Consider the following 22,214-nt stretch of genomic DNA (forward strand, 5'->3'; position numbering starts at 1 on the left):
AAGGTATAGCAGATAGCCAACTTTTTGAAACAGTTATTTTAAACCAGATTCACTTAGATTCAGTTTCCTTTGGCTACAGCAAATGTTTCTTGCGTGCTTGGTATCTTCCTTTAATTTGGAATTCTTGTTTTTAGCAAAATGGGGTGATAGAATATAGGCCAGTGGAAGATTAGTTTCTGAAACTGTCTCAAGCTGTTCTCTCTCTCACCCTGCCTACCAAATAACCCATAATGGTTTGGGATAGAAGAGACCATATCATTCCAACCCCTCTGCCATGGCAGGGATACCTTCAACCAGACCAGGCTGCTCCAAGCTCCATCCAGCCTGGCCTTGAATACCCCTCACAGAGACCCCATCAAAGGGAGCTTTGTCCTAAAGAGGCTGGGACAGCTGACCTGAACTGGCTGGAGGGATATTCTGTACCACAGAAAATCCTGCCCAATACAGAAAATGTGAGGAGCTGCCCAAGGGGGACAGAGCTGACAGAGCCAGCCAGGATGCCCTGCAGAGAGGGTTGGTCCCTTTAGAGATGAGAAATTGCCCTGTGGCAAATGAGAAATCCCTATGGCAGCACTTGGGCCATTTCAACATCCCCAACAGAACCATCTCACAGTGTTCCATCTCATCCACTCCCTGCCAAGGAAAGGTTTCCCTGCCTGAGGCAGGTCCCTCTTTCCAGCCAAACCAAGTGGGCAGCTCAACACGTGCCCAGCTCTGCACTCCCTGCTCCTGGTGACTCTGTGGTGCCAGTCCTGCTGCTTGGTGCTCTGAGGACTCTGACCAATGTGGCTTCCCCCACAGGTGTGATGTCCCCATAGCCATGCTCTTGGTCACCATCCCCAGCCCAGCCTGGCTCCCCATCGGGTGGGTAGAGGCTGCCCTTAGGCATCAACCCCTCCCACTGTGAATGTGACCCCTGGCAGACAGAGGAGCTGCAAAACAAGCTTTTAATGACTAAATGGGAATGAGGAGAGTGGGAGAGGGCAGGGCTGGGGGTCTGGGTGTAGGTCACTGGCTCAGCGTGGCTTCTGGCCTGGGTGCTGTGTCACCGCTGCCATCTTTTTCTCTCTGGCTGGTCTGTGTTCCTGCTGGAAGGTCTCTTAGCTCGGGGGGGTACTGCCCGGTGCAGAGCTCTTGGCCTGGCTGCCGCCAGTTCTCTTGTTTTGGGGTTCACACCGACAGTGATGGCGCTCGGTGGCTGCCTCTGCAGTGCCTCCTCCTCCATCTGGGCCATGTGGGGTGGGTGAGGCTGGGAGGCAGTGAGTGGGCTGGCAGAGGGGGTCGGGTTGGGGGTGGCAGGGACGGCATCCTGGCCATTCCTTTGCCATGCCTCCATAACCAGCTCCTTGGGGTCAGCTTCCAGCAGGCATTCACAGAATTCAAGTAGCTCATCGAGGTCCTCATCTGTCAAGCTGGGGACATTGGCAGCCAAGATGGTGTCCTCATTGTCCTCTTGCTGTGCCAACTCCACTTGCTTGTCAAGGCAGCCACTGTCCTCCAGGCACTCGGAGAGCTCTTCCAGGACAGCGTCCAAGGTGGGGCTGTTGGGGCTGTTGAGGTTGGTGTCCTCGCTCACCGTGCTGTCAGGCCAGGCAAACAGATGGGTGTTAGTGCTGTGCCCTGCCTGCTCAGGAATGGCCTCTGTGGTGGCAGCCGGTCCCTCTCCAGGCAGATCCGTGGTCACCGCTTCTGAAAATGGAACCAGAAGAGATTGAAGCTTTGCTTAGCTTGTCTGCTGAGGGGTGGGCTTTGCCACCCCCAAAGCTTACCTTTGGGCTCCATCATAGTTGTGCCAGCTGGTAGAGCCAGGGCAGGTTGGTGGTGGATGCGGAACGTACTAGAGCCTAAAGGGTAAAGGGCCTCTTCCTGGACCACAGCTCTTGGCTGCTGGGGCAGCAGCATCCCCACCACCACCTGCTGTACCCAGTCATAGGCAGGGGGACAGACAGCAGCCCTGAGGGGCAGCTGCACCAGCTGGGGAAGATGCACCACCTGTCCCAGGGTGCCTGGGCTCCCCTGCATGGTGGTGACTGGGACCAGCTGGTGGGAGCCAGTGTGGAGCTGGACAGGCCCCAAGGACAATGGCAGGCTGGGGACAGAAGGCAGATGCCAGGCAGCTCCCGGGGAAGGGAAGCTCAGGCCAGGCACCTTCACCACTGTCACGTGGAGAGGGAACCTCGCTGTTGGGGGAAGCAGAGAAGGGTAATGCAGTCAGATACTGGCAGGCAGAGCCACCTGGGGGAACCTGGAGGGCAGGAGCCCCAGGAGGAGCAGGACACTGCTGCTGTACCTGCCATGGTGCCTGGGGAGCCTGGGGGTGCTTGGGACAAACACCACTTGGGGGGTTCTGTTGCCAAGGCAACTGTTGGGGCAGTGTTCTGGGGGTTCCACTGCCGTGGTTGTTCCCACCAATACCTGCTCCAGCCAGGACAGCGGTGAAATGAGAGCTGCTCCCCCAGCCTGATGGTGACAGCAGCAGATGTGTGTGAGACCTGGCATGGCCAGAAGCCCCCTGTCCACTGCCAGGCCTGTCCCCATGGCCAGCACCAAAGCTGCTGCAGGCTCCAGAACAGCCTCTTGGGAATGCCCCATTGTTCCCAAAGGGAACCATTCCCGTGGGACAGCCCAGGCCCCCTCTGGGCCCGGCACAGGGAGAGCTGCCCCTTGCCCGCTCACCTGCCAGGGCTCCTTCGGCCGTTCTGGCAGCTGCAGGTTCCAGTTCCACATCCAAGGTGGTTGGAGAGCCCTGCCCTGGCCCCACGGCATGGCCACCCCAAACACCCCTGGGGCACAGCGGGCACCATCCTGCTGCTGCTGGGGAGTGTGGGAATGGCTCCAGGCCCACTGAGGGCAGCCAGGAGCTTCCAAAGCAGTCCTTCCTTCCCTCCTGGTGGGGCTGACCCAGGGCTGGGTTTGTCCTTCAAATGATCCTGAAGAGGATTTTCCTGTGGGAACAGCTATCCATATGGAATTGGTGAAGGGTTCTGAGAGGAATGTGACCCGGTCCAGACTCATTTCTGTCCAGTTTTCAGAGCTGCTGAACGCAATTCTGCCTGAAGTAAAACACGGGCTTTGGTGGTCAATTGCTCTGAAGACGACCACAGAAATGGTAACAGCTCCTATTATGTCCTAGGTGGCTGCTGTCAGAAATTGGGTTTAAAGTGGTGTGGAAAGGCATTTCAACAAGATCTTTCTGCAAACAGATGATGAAAATGCTGTGGTATATTATGATAAATTCAGTTCTGTTTTATTTATGTCTTAACTTCATACCTTTAATAGAATTAATTTTTAAATGGATCTCAAGGTTTAAATCACTCGAAGTGTGATTTAAACACACTTTAAACAGACAGAATATAGTAGGTTTTTGGTCTGATCTGCCGTATGAAAAAAATGGAGGATGAGCTATAAAATCTTTGGGAAGTATAAGTAGTTTTGGTTTTTTGCTGTTCTGGATGGTGTGTTGGATAAATCCTGCAGTGATTTGATGCAGAAACCCAAGTTCAGATTTCTGCTGTGCCTCTGAACTTGCAAGATAGTTTGATGTTTTATTTCATGACAGGAAAGGACTTTTGAGTTTTTGGTGGTGTGTGTTCCAGTGGGGTTTTAAAATATATTTTTAGCCTAATTCTTTATTACTCTTAAACCTTGTACCTTTTTTAAGTGGTTACAGTAGTCTACTCTAGGTCAGCTGCCTGTGCCAGCTGGCAGGGCAGAATCCCTGCAGTGCCTGGAGTGAGGATTACTGACCTCGTGGCATCTCTGGGGTTTGTGTGGTGGGGGTGGATCCTGGTGGGGAGCTGCTCTCAAATCCTGCCTTGGGCTGCTGTGATGGCTGCTGGGTGTTTCCTGTGCCTGAGGCTCCCTGTCCCGGTGTCTGCAGAGAACTGCTGGGAATTCTCAGTGTGCATGGCAGGGCAGCACCTGAGAGCAGCACATCTCACCACCAGCTGCTGTAGACTATGCACAGCACCAGAACCAAATTCTTTGAAAATTGTGGTGGCCACATCTTCTTAATAACTAATAGCTGTCTGTGCTTAATGGCTCATAAGTTTCAAAACTTAGCTACTGAACACGTGCCAAGTAGACAGAAAAATGCAGAGAACACTTTGGATGAGGTTTTGTGCAGCTGTGGGTCTGCAGGTTTCTTACATTTTATTTTCTTGGCTTTTGATTTTGTTGGTTTTTTTCTTACAGCCAAAGCTCTGTAAAAAGGGCCTGTTGCTCATAAGGCAACAGCTGAGGGAGCTGGGAAGGGACTCAGCCTGGAGAAAAGGAGGCTCAGGGGGGACCTTGTGGCTCTGCACAGCTCCTGCCAGGAGGGGACAGCCAGGGCGGGTCGGGCTCTGCTGCCAGGGAACAGGGACAGGACAAGGGGAAACGGCCTCAAGCTGTGCCAGGGGAGGCTCAGCTTGGATGTTAGGGAATTGCTTTCCTTGTGAGGAGGGTCGTAAAGCATTTGCATGGGCTGCTCAGGGCAGTGGTGGAGCCTGGAATACTTGGAAGTGTGCCAAAAAATGTGTGGATGTGGCACTTAGGGACATGGCTAAATGGTGAACATGGTGGTGCTGGTTGATGGTTGGACTTGATGACCTGAAAGGTCTTTTCCAACCTTAAGGATTCTGTGATGATTCTAAAAAGATATTCAGTGCTATCACTGTACAAAGACAATGTTTGCATGGTTTAGAGTTATTCTTGGAAACACCTCCTTTGATTTGTGGAGGTGAGGAGTGTCAAGTGCTCAAACATCTGGCAGTCTGAATATCCTTAGAAATTACTCTGATTTTCCAACATCTCATAGTAAATTCACTGGATTTCATAACTGACAGTACTGTAGAAGTTCATAATGAAGACACAGCCTTGTAGGAACCCTCATCTATTGTTTCACTGAGATGCACATTAAAGTTCATAACTGTCACCCACAGAACTTACTCTGACATCAGGTTGTGATCCAAAATACATCCAACTGCCATATACTTTTTCTGGGAATGAGGAGAAAAGCTGCCTGCTCCATTTTGCAAAGATCATCTTTGATGATGGTGAACTCACTGTGTATGTGTATGAAATATTGGGCTTTGGGATGTTGTTTCCTGGTGTTGAAGAAAGCAACAATGGCATAAAAACTGTACCTAAACAGCTGCAGGTTTTGGAGGAAAAGTAATGTTAAATTGTAAAGCAAGTTGATAAGGAAATCATGAAAGTTTTTAACATCAGACCCTACCATGCTATATTTAGATTGAGTTTGTGACTTAGGATTTAGAAATGTGAGTATAGTAGAATTTTTCTTTCCTACCTACATCTCTACCTTCTCTTTCAATTCCGATGCTGGAATTGGTTAGAAGCCTCTAAAACTTGCACAGCATGCTATTTAAAAAGCTGAGTTTCTGGGCCAACTTCAGGAAAAGATTTGTCTGTGAGGCTGCAAAATAGATTGAATAAATTAAAGTCTCTCCAAAAGAGCAAAATGAATACTCAGTCAAACAGACATGCAGCAGAAAGTGGTGTTTAACAGCACTTCATCAAGTTTTTTATTATTTTTTCCTCTTGCCTCTTGGTGGCCTTATTCTTCCTCTTTGTTTCCCTTCTCTGATTCTTCTAGTCCTAAAACTTAATTTTTCATGTCAGTTTCATTAAAAGCTTTTTGTAACAGCTCTGCATGTTTCGTGCCAGATCATCTCTGTAACATTGAGGCAAACAATTCTAAATAGTGTAAAAGAGTAGTGTGTAACACCTTGTTTTACCTGGGTGGCCTTCACTGTGTTGTGGGAATTTAAGGTTTTGTAGACTTGTAACAGCAGAGCAAGGCCCTAAGTAAAAATACTCGCAAAGAGAAAAGGGATAAAGGAAGGAAGTGATTTGGCAGAGATCATATTGTGCATTGTTTGCAGATGGCTTCTTACAAGGAAAAAGTGAGTAACTTAAAGCCTCCAGGCTTGCCTGCTTCTTCTGAAAAGACAAATATTATTGTGGTTCACTCAGCTGCAGATAGTTTATTTGGTTAATAAACTGAAGTGTATCCAAAACTCTGGTTCAAAGAACAAGCTAGCCAACCCCCACTCATCCCCCCCAAACCCAAGCAAACTAAGATATTCATGAACAGTTGCCAGGAAACCATTTATAATATTTTTTTTTAATCTATTGTGATTTCTGCAAATATTTTGATTATTGCAGTGCCTGGATACTAGTTTTCTAAATGTAAATTTTATGCCTTAATTAGGTACCATTAAGCATTTTTCCCCAAACACACAGATTAAGCATTTTAATATGCTTTTCTAATTGCAGTAAAAAGAAAAAGATCAAGCTGTAAAACTGCCTGGAGTCAGTCCTGTGTGTACCCACACATGTAGCTCTCATTAATGTCAGAGTTAAGTGTAGAGGAAAAGATAATTAAACCTGGGATGCACTCGATGAAAATGTGTGTAGGTGTTGAAACTTAAATCTGTACTGGTTAGTGGAGGAATGCCTGAAGAATAAGGTCTGGTGTAGATCCAAGGCACAATAATAATTTCCCAAACTCTCCATGTTTGGGATTCATCCTACTTCCCTTCAGGCACATTCATGGGAGGCTGAACAAGTGCCTTTCATTCTCCATTTTCCCTTGGGGATGTGCCTGCCCAGGAATGAAGCAGCAGGGCACTGGCACAGGTGGTGTCATCTTGGCAACTTTGGGCAGGTGAACTTGGTGCCTTGAGAAGGCTGCCCTAGAACAGAGGCCAGACAGAGCTAAACAATAAAGCAGGGATTTATTAAAAGGATCTCCTCAATGGATCCACCTTGGGCAGCACAAGAGCCCAGCCAGGGCTGCACCCAAGATGAACCAAAATGGTCATAAAATGTACGACCACTCACAGGGGCTCTCACTTTGATCAATTCTGCTCCATTTGCACATTGGAGTTCATTGTCCAATTCCAGCTTTAGCCCAGGCAGTCCCATCCTGCTTGTTTTTCTCTCTCCAGCCCATGTTGTTTGTGCTCTTGGGCCTGAGATTTGGATCATTTGTCCTTGGTCCCCAGCTAGGGAAGGAATTGTTTTGTCTCCCTACTCTGTGAAGAGAGCTCACCATTCCCTCATATGAAGCTCAGAACTAAACACTAAAGCAGCACGGAATCTGAAACATATAAAAGCTAAAAGCTGAGGCATTAAACTTATTTCCTAGTCAGGGGCATTACTCCTTGCTCAGACTTGAGACCAGGTTTTCCTGAATGCTATTCAATGTCTCCCTGTTTCATTTGTGGTCAGGTGAAGTGCTGACTGTGCATTACAGTAGGGGAAGGAAAGCAACTACTTACATTCAGAAACTGCAGCTGAGGCCCTCAGAGACCAAGCTGTGCTTCTTCTTCCACTTCAGTGAGATCTGAGAACTCAAAATCATTGGTGGGCTTGTGCTGGTGGTATAATCTTGTGAATGCCATGGGTTACAGATCATGTGTCTTCTGTAATATCTCCTCCAGTGTGGCTTTTGACTCCTCACTAGATTCTTTAAAAACAAGAAATAAATAGAATTAGGTTTGCAAATAAAAAATCAGGGAATCTGTCTATGAGTAAGGCTTGCTGCAGATGCTAAGCTGAGTGAGCCAACTAAAGGCCAGGAAAGAGCCTCTAAAAGGACTGAGATCTGCACCAAGAATTTTGGTGATTGGAAAAAGAAAAGTTACACATTACTGAAATAGTTAGAATTTGTCACACAAGAAAATAGCCAGTTCAGAAAGAAGCTGAAGAAGGGTAGGTTTTTAGAAGGAATCCAGATTTTCTCCTTTTCACAAGGCATCTAGAACAGTCTGTCTTCCTCAGGCTTGCTGGTGTAATGAAGTAGGAGTTTACAGATAATACCCAAAACATGGAATATATATACCAGCATCTTGACAAAGTTGTGAATAGTGCAAAGGGTGAGCAACATGCCTGCAAAAAGTACAGGCAAAGGGAGTTATCCTGGCATCAGGAACAGGCCACCAGCTGGATGTTTTGAGGTATTTTTTGTTGCTATTTATTATTTATCAAGACCACTGCTGCCATTTACAAGGTTCTGCAGCACTGGTAGTATCCGCACAGAGGCGAAGAATAGTTAGAAGAGAAATATGTGGAGTCTGCAGCTTAGCTTTGGGGCAGGAAGGCATCTTTCAGCAGAACAGTAGGCAGTGGCTGAAAATCTGAGTTTATTGAGAGAGGCTTCTAAACTGAAGACTAAGATTAAGACCAGCAGTTGGATGTGTTAAGTTTGGCTGTTTTGTGAACTAAGTAGGAGAACCAGCCAAATGGTTTTATTGCCCTGTTTTAGTGGGATGGAAAAGAAAGGAGCTTTTTTCTTTCATATCGAGAGGAGGAAAAAAGGATGGGAAAACCAGCACTTCTTCCTGCCTACCAGGGAAGAAATCTGAAAGAACATGGAGGACAACAATTTTAGGGTCAAGAAATATGGTAAATTCTCTTACAAAAGTGGAACAAACCTTTATGTGTCTTCAGTATCTGGCCACAAGCTGTGTCTGGTAGCCAAGCTGGAGTGTTAGCAACGTCTGTTAGGCTTTGTCCAGCACTTGTGTGTGTCTCCAAATCACACAAGTCACCTTACAGTGGAAATCAAGCAATGCTAGTATCTGAGGAGGCTGAACAAGGAGCTGGGGACACAAGCAGGAACAAAGAAATTGATGTGCTGTGGGAGCTGAGGGGTGCTCTCCTCTGCTCAGTGCTTGGGCCAGGCTGCAGAGACGAGGTGGTGCTGATAATGAATTTCAGGGAAAAGGGTTCTGAATTCTCCACTAGATTATTAAATAGAAGGGCTGAAAACCTGCACAAGGCAGTTTTATTGTTTAATCAAATAAAGCTGTGCCCTAAAAAAATGGAAGTGTAATTATTAGTCCTTTTCTGTCTTGGAAAACAAAATTAGAGCAATTTTCAATAGACAGGGTTATTTCAGGTAGTTATAGGCAGGATCTTTTGTTAAAGAAAATGTTAAAAAAGAGAAAATAACATCATGTTAGGACCATGACCTCCTCCCCTCCATTCTTCTGCTTGTTTGGAGGTGCACTTTAATCAGACTCAAAAGACAGAGAATAAAGGAAGATAAAAATACACTGTCACAGAACAATGCAAATTTCACACTTTTATTAAGTGGAGATAGCACAAAATCTGGATATTTCCAGTTTCATATTAAAATATTTTGAAATCTTAGATGGATATAAATAGCATCTTACTTTTTCTGTTGGAGCTTGCTGAGGTACCATAAACTGCTACTGCCTCTCCATTCTTTGCTTTTCATGTAACCAGGCAAATGGTTAAGTTGCTGCCTTTTAAATGTGTTTAATTATTCCATTTCAGTATGCTAGTGTTTCATGCTGATGCTTTAAATAGTAGAAGACACATTTTGTGTTGTTTCCTTTTAGGTCATTAGCATTTAATCTAACTGCAAGTACATATAGAACTGACATTTATTTGCCATGGCCAGTTTTGACTGTCTGTTGCCCCGTTGTTTCTTTTATTAACAAGGAACTAAAATAATCTTAAAAAAATACATAAACCAGTAAAACTTACTGTTAGCAAAGTCTCCCATGAGCTTTGACTAGGATATTGTTATTTATAAAGCAAGGTAACCCATCAAAACATATTTTTTTTTTGCTTCAGTTTAAAGTGCAGTTAAGTAATGCAGTAAATATTAAATCCAGTGATGTATGCTTTACGTTTTATCATATTCAAAGTGATCCATGCACAATTAGGTTTGTTTGAATTAAAGCCTAAGAATTATTGTGTTCATTTAAATGCAATACTGTCTATTAAGGAAAAAAATCAGAGACAACCTAATGCTTTCTCATTCTTTCTATGTAGTTAATTTAATGCCTAATAAAATTATATGTTTTCCTAATTTTTACAAATAGCAGTTTATGACTTAGGCCCTATGTTTGCTCACTGAGCTGAAGCAAGCCTGGAAATGGATCCCTGGAAATATAAGATGAGGTTTTCTATAATTTTGAAATGCTTTAAAACACCAGTTTATTTGTTTATTTTCTAAATAATCTCCTGAGTCAGCTGTCTCTAAGTTAACTTAGTGAAACAAGTGACTGGTTTGCTGCAGGCTGATTTTGGGGACTCGGTGCTTGGGAATGCTGTCAAGCAGACCTTGTGACTGATGCCTTAAGTCTTAGCTTTTATATGTTTCAGATTCTGTGCTGCTTTAGTGTTTAGTTCTGAGCTTCATATTAGGGGATGGTGAGCTCTCTTCACAGAGCAGGGACGCAAAACAATTCCTTCTCCAGATGGGGACCAAGGACAAATGATCCAAATCTCAGGCCCAAGAGCAAAAACAACGTGGGCTGGAGAGAGAAAAATAATCAGGATAGGACTGCCTGTGCTAAAGCTGGAATTGGACAATGAACTCCAATGTGCAAATGGAGCAGAATTGATCAAAGTGAGAGCCCCTGTGAGCAGTCATGCATTTTGTGACCATTTTGGTTCATCTTGGGTGTAGCCCTGGCTGGGCTCTTGTGCTGCCCAAGGTGGATCCATTGAGGAGATCCTTTTGATAAATCCTTGCTTTATTCTTTAGCTCTGTCTGGACTCTGTTCTAGATCAGCCTTCATAGGGCATCAGGTTTGGTGACCACAAAGGGACAGAAAGCTTCTGGAAAAAACCCCTGGACCACAGGGACACTCAGCTGGTTTGTGCAGCCCGAGTTCTGCTGGGTCCACGGGCACTGAGGGTCCCTGGGGCTCAGCAGGGCAAAACTGGACCAGGACTTGCCAGTGTCGTGGCTGGCAGGTATCTGTGGTGGCTCAAACTTCTGCTATGCTCCAAGGGGTTGAATTCCAAACACAAGCACTGCTGGGGTAAGGCCCTGGCTCCAGGAGTGCCCCGAGCATTATGCCAAAGAACCAAGTGTGTGATGGCTCTGTAGCCAGACTGACTTGCACGCGCATGGTTCCTTGTATGAACAACTCAAATTCCAAGGAATGTCTAATTCCCTCCAGGAAATATGTGTTTTTCAGAACACATATGTGTTTTAGAACAAATATATGTGTTTCAGGAGATAGCACAGTGCAGCTTTGAACATGGTAACAGCAGAGGAGGGGAAATATAGAAAAAGGTAATTCTGTTTTTAACCTTGTGGGCAGTTCTGTTTCCTCCTCAGTTATTTAGCAGTTACTTGTGAAATTGGAAAGGCTGGAGGGACTGCTGTGGGATCAACATTTATGCATCAATTTTGTAAACACTTTTAAGCAGAGTAACATGCTGCATGTTCCAGTGCTCCAACATGGTGGTTTTAAACTCTTTTGCCTTTGTTTCACAGTAAAATCTTTTCTGAGAATGGAGTTAAGTAGTATTTGGCAAAGAAATTCTCTCCACCCCTCCTCCCAATTTGTTTCCTGAGAAATTTCCCTGTTAATCATGATGCAAGAGAATAAGATTTACCCTTAATAAAAACCAGATTCATTGCCCAGTTCTGTTGGTATCTTCACCACAGATTTATTATTTTCCTGCAAAAACAAAATAACCATATTTTTCTTCTAAAATAAACCAACAAAATAGCTTTCCATAAATAGGAAAGGCATTCAGAGCTGTTCATTTAAACTTATGCAGCAAAAGACAGATGAATCCATCTAATCTTTTGGCAATTAAAAATGAATGTTACATTAATTAGAAAAATTTCTCAAATGAATTATTCTGAAATTGAAATAATGATCTGTACTGAAGTATTCCTTTAAAAATTTATGTATTTTTTATTACTTGATGCATTTTTAATAGACTGTATTCTAAAAATATATAAAAAAATCACGTAAGTTCTGGAAGAATTGAAACATTGTCATTTATTCCCATTTCTCTGTTACAGAATATGTGAGAATTCATGAGGTCCATTGTGCATTATTTACTCTGATTTCAGATACTGTATTTTGGTTATTTCTCCATCCCTGGATTTTGGTCCATTTAAAAGATTGTATCCAACAGGAGGTGGTGGCAGCTGTTGGGTTCATTCACAAATTCTAGCTGGATGTGTGCTACCAAGAAATGTGGGAAAGGGAGGTCATTTTCCTACATCTGATACTGTCGGGATTTTGTTATCTGTTAAGTTCAACTCCATGTGGAAATAACACATTAGTTTGACTAAATCCCTTGATTAAGTCCTTTATTAAGAAAATACATTATAAAAATAGCATTAGTAACATCATAATTGGGAATTTCTGCTCACATTTCAGGAAAGGAGAAGTAAAGCCATTTAATAGATTGTGACCTTTAAGAAGTACAAAATACTGCTTGAGGCAGCACTACTGTTCTTCTGAACCTTGCATTCAGCCCTTTTTTTAATTTTTGGATGAGGGCCCTGAGAGGGGACACCAAGGTGCTGCTTGGGAATGTCCCCACTACTGTCACTGTTATGATTTATAAGTGTGGATGGGTCTCTCCAGTGTCCAATTCCTTGTAAACCCAGTTGTATTTCTGCCTTCCCCCTGCCATGCTGTGACACACATTTTATGATTTTGTGTATTCTGAAAAAGTAGTTAATTTTTTTTTTTTTTCCTCCTGGTGGTTACAGTGGGTGTCTTACAGCTCTTGTATCTTGAGAAATAGCAAATAATGATTTCCTGTTCCCCTTTTGTCCACTACCATAATTTTATTGGCCTTTATAATATTCCTCATTGTCTTCCTTCATGTTACAGGGACAAAATTTATGTAGTTGCTCCCAGACCTGCGGTTGTCCCATTCCTGTCCATTTGGGCTGTCTCTACCTTATTTCAGCCTTTCTCTGAACATGACAGTGATGCAAACCTTGTACCTCTCCCTGCAGTGCCAAAAAGGATGGGGTTTTCCAAGGTCTCTTCACTGGAATGGGTTTGGATTTGCTCAGACAAATGGAAGTTTGCAGCAAAAGGAGCTTTCCAATTTACCAAACAACTTGTAGGTTTAGACCAATGTTACTGAATGGCTCCAGCTGGCAGAAAATAGTCTTTCCTAGACTAAACTATCCAGTTTTAAGTGATTATTTTTTTCTTTTGTGAGCCAAATGGATGGAGAGGATGAACCATTAGACTCAGAGATACCTGATGTTGAGGAAAAGTAGGTTTATGTGAGTTATTTTGGGGGAGTGCCTCTCGTTTGCTAATGTTGAGGGCCAGAATTGCAAATACGTTTTTTAAATACAAGTGGGGCCCAATTTTCTGCTTTGAGGAAAATGTCTGAACCAGTAGCATGTCTTCTCTGATCCTTGGGAGCAGAAAGCAGAGGGAGTGGCTCTCAGTGATATTTGATATAATTTTTTCCTAGGACAGTTTATTGAGGTTAATCTAGTCCATTAAGGTTTCATTCTATTCTTGTCCAATTTTTTTAAACCCAATCCCTACACTAACCTTAGCAATTGAAGGATCAAAATTTTCAGGAGGTAATCCCTGTATGATTTGTGATAATCCCATGTTGAGGCACACGGTGCAGTAAAGGGTTGTAGGAAAGGGGCATGGAACAACTCCATTTACTCTCTGGGGTTATGTGCAATATGTTCTTAGAGTATGGCCTTTAAAATTGAAGCTTTTCATGTTGAATGGCCCTTGTAAGAGCAGTTTACAGATCTGAAATTAGATTTTCCTAGGAAAATAACCCCATAAAAGCTTTTTTACTATATCACTCTTCCCTCAAAAAGGGAGTGAAAAAAAGCAATTTCTCCCCTTTCTGTATTTTAAGTCTTATGATAAGTCACAAAGAACTTAATTAGCAGTAGTACATGTGAGACAGGGACCATAGGCTAAATTTCCATAATTTCCAGACAGCATTATCTGTATGGAAAGAGGTAACATCACACTCTTCAGTGGAGCTGGAGCACAAAACAAGGCAAGAAATTTTCTCCTTTTATTCCAACTCCAAGATCTGTTGATCTTCCTCTAAGCTCTATAAAATAATTTAATTTAAAAATATATATGTTTTATTCACTTCCTATGCTACCTAAGAAACAAGTGATGTAAATAGTATACTTTTTCAAATTAAAAGATTAATCTGGTGGGCTGGCTTGATGCTGTGTCTTTCATGGGCAGGTGTATGGCCATGCAAATAGTAAAGAAGTTCCTTGGGACATGCAGGTGTGTGTGTCAGACTTTTGTACTCTCAGTTCATATAGAAACATTTTTGTCTTAAACCATTGAGCCTTAAATGCTGCACAGAGCATGCAGCGAGATGGAAAAACTCCTCAGGCTACAGTGTGGACTCAGTGAGACTTTTTCAATTCTCCTTATTTAGATGAAAAATATTTTGAGATTTCAATAATCTGATATTGCTGTAAGTTTGCCAACAGCTGCTGTAAACTCTCATTCTAATGACACATAATCAATTTTCTCTCTAATGCAAAATAACAGAATTATTGAGGTGTAAATGCTCGTTATTTATAAACAGCTCAGTGCATCACAAACGTTCTCTTGCTTATTTAACATAATTTTTCACAGTCCTGACTGCTGATTCCTCATCCCAGTCTCTCCTGTCTAGTGATTAGGGAAAGAGGAAAGAATCAGGAGCCATATCCCATTTCTTTAGTGTTCTCTAACCTTAGGTGGTCTCAGCCAGCATTTCTGTCCTGAAATGATTACATTTGTCCCCTGTAATCTTCCTCTGAACTTGGTCGTGTCTCTGATACATCCTAATAACATTTAATTAAAGCCTGATGGGCATTCTCTTGCTGAACTTCTCATACTTTCCAACAAATGATCTTTTTCCCTGTCCTCTTTCTCCACTCTGAGTTGCAATTCTCAAAATAATTCCTGTGGGTATTTAGTATAGCTCCTGTCCATATCTGTGCAGGGGAGTCTTCATAGGAACATTCTAAACATTCATTTTTTTCTTGAGTCCCAGCCTCTAATAATTTGTAGCCTAGTGATTTTCTGAGCCAGAGGCAGCAGTTGGATAGCTGTGAATCCTTGGATGTGTTTTTATTGCATGACTTTAAGCAGTGGCTTTGTAAAAGGTTCATGAGGTAAGGACCCAGACAGCTGGTGTGACATGGACACACATTTCCTTTTGTTTCTCCTGAACTGGAGCTTAATTGGGTACCTGCCTCTTCCTTCTTGCATTGGAAGAGGCTGTGATCAGTAATTCCCTCATTTTCTCCACAGTAATTATAGTTTCTCAAATGTAATTAGAGATAACTGCAGAGTTGGATTTTTTAGTCTGAATATATCATTGAATTTCCCTAATTTTGAGAATTTTTTTTTTTAGAGACCTGTTCTCTAAAATTTGCAGTTGGTAAAAACCAAGTATTACATATATATGTATATATACATATATTCCTGTTTCAAAGGAAAGCAGCTACGTATCTCAAAGTAGGAAACATGGATTTGTTGTGTGATGCTTCAGAAATAAGCACCCAGTTGTTTAGGACAAATCTGTTTGTCATTACAAGACTTAATGAGTAAAGAAAAATGCTGTGATGCAATTTGTGAGTCATAGTGTGCACTCCTCTTATGTTAGTGTTGTAAATTAATTTCTGACTTTAATATTAAGGCTTTATAATGATTACACTCTTTATCTAAATATCAGATAATATGGAAAAATCTTTTTGATTGTGATTTTTGGCCTCTCAAGTTGCTGATATGTACGAATTATTTTTTATTTAGTAAATAGTCTTTTGAAAAATGAGCTATATGGCATATTCTCACTTCAAAATTTGCATTCTCTTCCTAGTTATTACACTGAGGGTGATGTTTATGCTTTTTTATTTCCTAAGTAGTTCCTAGGTAACTTCATTGTTCCAATTACCAGCTCTTTGTCACATAATCAAATCTAAATAGGAAAAAAGTGACCAGGGAAGAGAAAAGGGATGACTGGAAGCTGACTAGTAGTGCTGGTTCCAAAATCTCTTTTATTTAATTTTTCATTACTTATTCAGGAAAGAAGGACTAGGCAAGATAAAAGTGTAATTTTTTTCAGGGTTATTAATTTATCTGATAGGACTTTGGAGCTTATGTTGAAATATTTTTACTTATGGCCCTTTTCACACCTTTTTTAAAATTTTGCAGGTTTCTGCTGTATTTTTAAGTTTGCATTTTCTTGTAAAAAATTTTCTCCATGTTCCCCAGCAAAACATAGGGGACAAGTGGAATTTAAGGCTTTTCAAAATGGTAAATTCTTTGCAATCTCAAGTGTGAGCCAAGTCAGCTGAAAAATATTTTGTTCCTAAAAAAATAAGGGGTGGGGGGAGTGGAAACTATTACTCAGTATTTATTTCAGTATTTCTGTTTTCTTGAGTGTGAACAGACATTCCTTATAACTGGCCAGCCACAGCATTCTTTTTTTTCTTTTTTTTTAAATGGAACGGGTCTTGGTTTTGATGTTCTTCCTTCATAAAACCCCTACCATGCTCTTTGGTGTATCCTTGATTTCAGAAGCAATATTCAGGCATGGCAGAGTGCCAAGCTGACACACAGAAATGGGGAGTTCTTGTTGTTTTCTGTAAAAGTAGCCCTTGAAGTGTCACTCAAACTCCCCTCCCTCAGAAGCTGCATGTGCAGAGCCTGTCACTCCAAATCCACACAGTGCTGAGCTGGTGCTCCTTGGAATAAACAAGTGTGAGTTACTGAGTGGGTTCATACTGGCTTTGGCACCTGCTCTGTGAGTCGTTAACTGGTCACGCTGTTGCTGCAGCATCTTGTAATTGACTGCACAATTTATAGAGTACATTATACCAATTATAAGGAATGATATTTTTGTTTGATCAAATAAAGTTTTCTGTATATAATTCAGAAGCTGTGAAAATTTCCATTTCAGCACTAAACCATTAAAGCATGGTGTAGAATGATCTTTAGTAATTCATTTTTAGATAATTTTTCCCTTCAACTGCTCAACCAATGGAAAAATGATGGCATAAAAGAGAGTTATGATTATTGTGTAATAAAATGCTTTAAATTGTGGGGTTTAAAAAGTGGCAGTTGCAATAACGATCAGAAAAGGGCTGAGAGCAGTGAGGAGAACTGGGATAAGAATGGAAATGACTCCTGGCAGAGAGTTGATAAGCAAGCTGGCACTTGGTGCCAGGAGGAGCTGTCCCTGCTGTCACACTGAGTGTCCAGGAGTGATGCTCCTACCCCTCTCAGCCCCCAAATTACCAGGCCAGCCCAGACATACGGGGCCTTGAGGGAAGGCACATCAGGAGATGAGCAAAGATACAAAAGGGGCTCTATCCCTGATGTGGTTTTCCAGCTTCTTTATTCCATGAGATCGGGGGAGAAAGAGGACAAACAGGAAGGGTCATGGGCTCATCCAGGCTCTGGACAGGGAGGGCTCCCTGGCTCTCTGCCAACCCTGTCAGAGCAGGAAGGAAGGGACCAGGCTTATCTGATCCCAGTCACAGGGGTCCCTGGAAATTGGGAAAGCATAGCCTGAGAGCACTGTAACACAGGAGCAGCACAGACCTGGTGGGCAAGGCCAGCCCCAAGTCCTGCCCTTGCCACAGGAGCAGGATCTGCTGGCATTGTGCTCCTCCGTGCTCTCTGCTCAGGGACCAGCCTGGTTTGGCCCCCTGTGGATGCACAGAGGTGGACAATGAGCTGTGCTTGTGTGAAGTGCCTCCTATTCCTCAGTGGGGGCCTCTGGCTGGATTTTGGGAAGGGCTCTGTGCACTGGGGATGTGCTGGGTGTCAGTCCTTATGCCTGCCAAGAAAGATATCCATATTGTTCATTTTTCTGTTTGGGTTTCTTCTTCTTGGTTCTGTCTCTTCAGCTAGGCCTCTACATTTCTCTTTGTGAAGAGCCAGCTTAGTCTGCAGCAGCATTGTTCTGCTGGGTGTCTGTTCCAAAGCCTTGCTGGAGGTTCCTAAGTAAAACCCAATTAACATTGGAACCGGTGAGATTCCATGTTGAGACATCTCCCTTGTGACAGTTCTTGTGTTCACATTCCATCCACATTAAAATCAGACTAAACTGGCATAAAATGTCTATGCAGTGCACAGATTTTTGCTGCCTGTTACATCTGCTTTGGTTGCCCCACCAACTATTTTTGTAATAAACTCATCTTATTTCATCATTTATTTGCCTTCAGCTCTTATTCTCTCTAGCTGTATAGAACTTTCTTCCTTAATATTTCCATTTCTCCTTGAAAAAAAGCTCCAGACTTATCTTCCCTCATATATCTGATACTCAAGTTAAAATTCTTTCAGAATCATGAAATCTTTAGTAAAAAATTCTGCTGTAAGTGGGGAGTTTTAATAATTTTCAGCTTTACTTTTAAATCTCTGATTTGTATTAATCTCTCTTGAATTTGCTTGGACTATATGTAGTTTGAGAAGCATAAGCTTTAGAAGGTAGGCAGTGGGAAGGAAAAGCATTACTGTTTCTTTAAAGCAAGCAAGGAAGCCCATTCAACTGTAAATCAATACATATTTTTCTTATTATAGAATCTCTGTTTAGGTGATGCATGCACTGTAAAGGGGTAGCAATGGGAGTTAATATACTTTAGATTGGGCTGCTTCAGTTCCATGCAGAAAACAGCTGTTATTCAGCAACAAACTGCTTTTTGCAGGATGAGAAAGAGAATTAACTAGCTGTAATAGCAAAAGAAAGCAAATTGAGAAAACAAAAACATGGCCAAAGTGAAAAATTTCATTTACAGGAATACCTTTCCAATTTTAAGCCTACATTTAAGTCTCTAGATTATCCTAAGAAAAGCTCTACCAAATTTTGGCTTCTCCATGTCTTTGCAAACTCATGATTTCATGGTGGTGATTGTTAAACCACAATATTTGAAAGTCTGAGTTCAGCACTGGAAAAGACTCACAGAACCACTCAAGGAAATACATTCACATTTCCTTCCTTGTTTGATTTTTTTTTAAAAAAAGAATATTCTCATGGTACCAGTGCTTTCAAAATCAGGTCAGAAGGGGGGGGCAGATTCTGCTAGAAGATATAAAAACATGTAAGAAAAAAAATCTTTCTACAGAATGTCATATTTTTTTATAATTTACCCTGGGAAATATATCTTCTGAGTGCCATCCTCCAAAATAAAAATACAGCTTCAACAAAATGTCAGAGAGCAAACAAAATCAAGTCTGGAGTTACTGGTCTTATCTGGTCTAATAATAACAGACATCCTTGAAGGGTTCTTGAGCAAAGTGGATTCCTTGGTGGGAGGTGCGACAGTCCTGTACCGAAGGAGAGCAATGTGTGCACAACATTGTTGATTAAACCATAGCATTTCCAACTAACTTGGGCTGGAACAAGACCTGTTTGGTTAAGGGGTTTTTAGCTTCTAAGTCCCATTATTTTTCTCTGAAGTTGTCTCTGGTTTAGTAGTTTCTGGTAAGGAAAACAAAAAAGGGAGCTGTGGTGTATGCAAATGATTTGTCATAGCAAATTAATCAGAAATGGCAGAAACTATTTTAATTGAGTTGGTTTTTTTTTGGTTGAAATTCAAACTGAGGTAAGAAAGGTAATCCCTTTAAGAACAGGATGTGATTTCTTTGGGAATGCTCAGAGTCAGCTGCTGTTTAACAGTCTGTCTGATATGTCAGTAGTGAAGAGATGAGGCCTTTATCTGCTGTTAAACTGTGATCCCAAGACTGAAGGTACATTGATGCAAGATGAGAAGTGATAGAACAGCAGGATTAAAGGGTGACATCAAGGGCAGTTGGGATTCATAACATCAGTTTCAGCCTGTGGTGATGTATCATCATATACTCACACATGGTTTGTGTTGTGCACGTGGCCAGGTCCCAGGGGTTTTGTTTGAATGCCAGTTTAGCTAATTTTGGTTTAGTGTTGCTGTGTTTCTTCTGCAGTTCCTGACATTTTCCAAATACAGAATTGGAGATTCTGTATCTATTCTGGTCAGAAATGGAGTTACTGATCTCTTTTTCAGGGATGTTTTTAGGATTTCCTGTCATGATTCAGCTTTGGCACTCCTGTAACAGCACCTGCGGGTAGTGCATTTGGGGTTTTTTGGTTGGTTGCTTGGTATTTTTGATTTTTTGTTTTCTTTTCTTTTGTTTTCTGCTGTTCAACCAAAAACTGTGAAATGGCCTTTCTCTTATAGTGCTAAAAGCCCTGACAGATCTCAGTGCTGGGTCTTTAACAATGTTTTTTGACATGTTGCTGAAGCTGTGCTATGTTTACTGTGCTACTGCCCTGAGCTATGGAGGAAATAAATGTTTAAAAGATATACACAGTGATGGTGATGGTTTTTTATTTGCTTGAGCAGACGTGTCAGGTTATTTTATTGATTTTGGGAGCCTCCTTGTATGTTGCTAACTGTTCCAGGACTTCAGGCTAGTGCTGTACAAGTCCACAGTAAAGAAAGTGTATTTGAACCTTACATGTGGAGGTAGCAGTAGTTGCCAAGGCTCTGTTACACTCTCATGGATCAAGAATCATGTTGAGATGAATGCATTTACTGTCAGCTTAGGTTGTCTCCTGAGGAAATTATTAATACTGGCCATATATGTGAGCTAAATGCAAAAGGAAATTACATAATGGAAAATTAAGGCTGAAATTTTCAGGGAATGGAGTTCCTTTCTCTATACACTAAAAGGATGTGTTGGGTATCATGCGCTTTTGAAGGAAATTATCACTGTAGACAAGAAACAACAGGAAAAAGATGTTAAAAGAAACTAAAGAAAATAGAAATAAATTCAAGCAGAGGCATAACAAAGGAAAGTGAAATGTCCAACTTATTCAAATACTATAAATATTTTTAAGATTAAAGGAATATTCCTATTCAAGAAAATGTTGTAAACAGAGGGAGGGACAAAATTTGGACTGTGGTACTATTTTCATCATTTTCTTGTACAGGGTTTTAGATGCATCCTCCAAAAGTGGCATGGATATTTTTTTTTCTGTCTAAATGCAGAGATTACATATCACAGGTTTGTAGGGGGAGGTATTTCCCAGGAGAAGTTATTTCCAAGGGCGAATGGCCCTAAGAAGAAGGAAGGCAGGCTTAGATTAGCTATGCAGAAGGAATTGTTCCCTGTGAGGGTGAGGCCCTAGTACAGGATGTCCAGAGAAGTTGTGGCTGCCCCTGGATCCCTGGAAGTGTCCAAGACCAGGCTGGATGGGGCTTGGAGCATCCTGGGGTAGTGGAAGGTGTCCCTGCCCGTGGCACTGGATGGGCTTAAAGGTCCCTTCCAACCCAAACCATTCTAGGATTCTGTGACAGTGCAGAAAATGTGGCTGTCAGAAGTGACTTTTAACTGGGATCCATACCTCTGTGTATTTCCAGGTGTGATTGCAGATGATAATTGCACTATCTTTTTTAAACAGGCTTTAGAAAGATTTTGATATTTTGGGCTCTGGAGAGTTAACTACTTAATTATTAAAAAGATTCTTTGACAAACTTACCAGGCCAGATGCATGCTTCTGTTTGCCACTGACTGGGCAGCAACTGGGACATGGTTTCTGTGCAGGAGTTTCTGACTGGATAATCATCTTGCTAAAGTCAATCAAATCCAGAGCTCTTCCACAAAATCCACATCAACAGAAGAGCTGATGAAGTCATCCCAGTACTTGTAGTGTCTGTAGAAATGACCAAGGGCAGGAGTTAAAATTTCTGTCACAGAGTCTTGTCTTGTGAGAGTGTTTCTGGTTGGGTGTTCTGCTAGAGGGAGCAGAAAATACCTTGGAATTGTCCCACAAATCATGAAAGACAGATTCTGTATCAGAGCTGTGGAATTAAATCGGCTGTGTGGGAGACAGAGGGTTGTATGATGTCAGAGAAGGGGACTGGCAGGCACAAAATGAGACCATGGCCTGCTTGGAGCACTGACCCTCACTGCCTGAGAGCAGCTGGGCTTTGTATGATGTTAACGATCCAGTAAACTGGAATAAGCATCAGAAAATTACAGGAAGATGTACATTCCATTTCCAAGAACATTATTTGGGCATGAACCAGTAGGTATTTAGTAGCTGGCTGTGGCATCCTGACAAAATGGACAAGGAACTTCCCTATTCATTGGCATGTTAGGAACCTCCTGAAATAATGAGAACTGCTTCTCCATTAGAAACTCTCCCTGTGGTTTCATGTAGTTGTACTCCAGAACACTTGGAACATTTGATTCCAGAGCAGTGTGAGGGGTCCAGCAGCACAAGCTGTGTGAGCCCCCCGTGTCCTGCTGTGGGATGTTGGGGAGGAGGAGAGGGGCTGCCTTATGCTGCATTTTTCCAGGTGTCACTGAAAGCCTGAACAGGAGTTCTACCGTAGTAATGAGGGCAGTTTTCTTGCATTCTTAAATACAAAGATGAAAGGTCAGATATGGAATAAATCCCTACTGATC

General features: G+C 42.4%; 1 protein-coding gene across 1 annotated transcript; it reads right to left on the reverse strand.

The window, feature by feature from the left end:
* Window positions 1-929: 929 nt before the first annotated feature.
* Window positions 930-2,290, reverse strand: LOC115492560 (uncharacterized). The gene is made up of 2 exons (XM_030261565.4): window positions 1,770-2,290; window positions 930-1,689 (listed from the first exon to the last, which is right to left on the reverse strand). Exons 1-2 carry the CDS (start codon window positions 2,020-2,022, stop codon window positions 1,046-1,048), a joined length of 897 nt encoding a protein of 298 aa, XP_030117425.4. The 5' UTR covers window positions 2,023-2,290; the 3' UTR covers window positions 930-1,045.
* Between the last annotated feature and the right edge of the window lie 19,924 nt (window positions 2,291-22,214).

The sequence above is a fragment of the Taeniopygia guttata genome, chromosome 6 (assembly GCF_048771995.1).
Source record: "Taeniopygia guttata chromosome 6, bTaeGut7.mat, whole genome shotgun sequence".
Taxonomy (NCBI): domain Eukaryota; kingdom Metazoa; phylum Chordata; class Aves; order Passeriformes; family Estrildidae; genus Taeniopygia; species Taeniopygia guttata.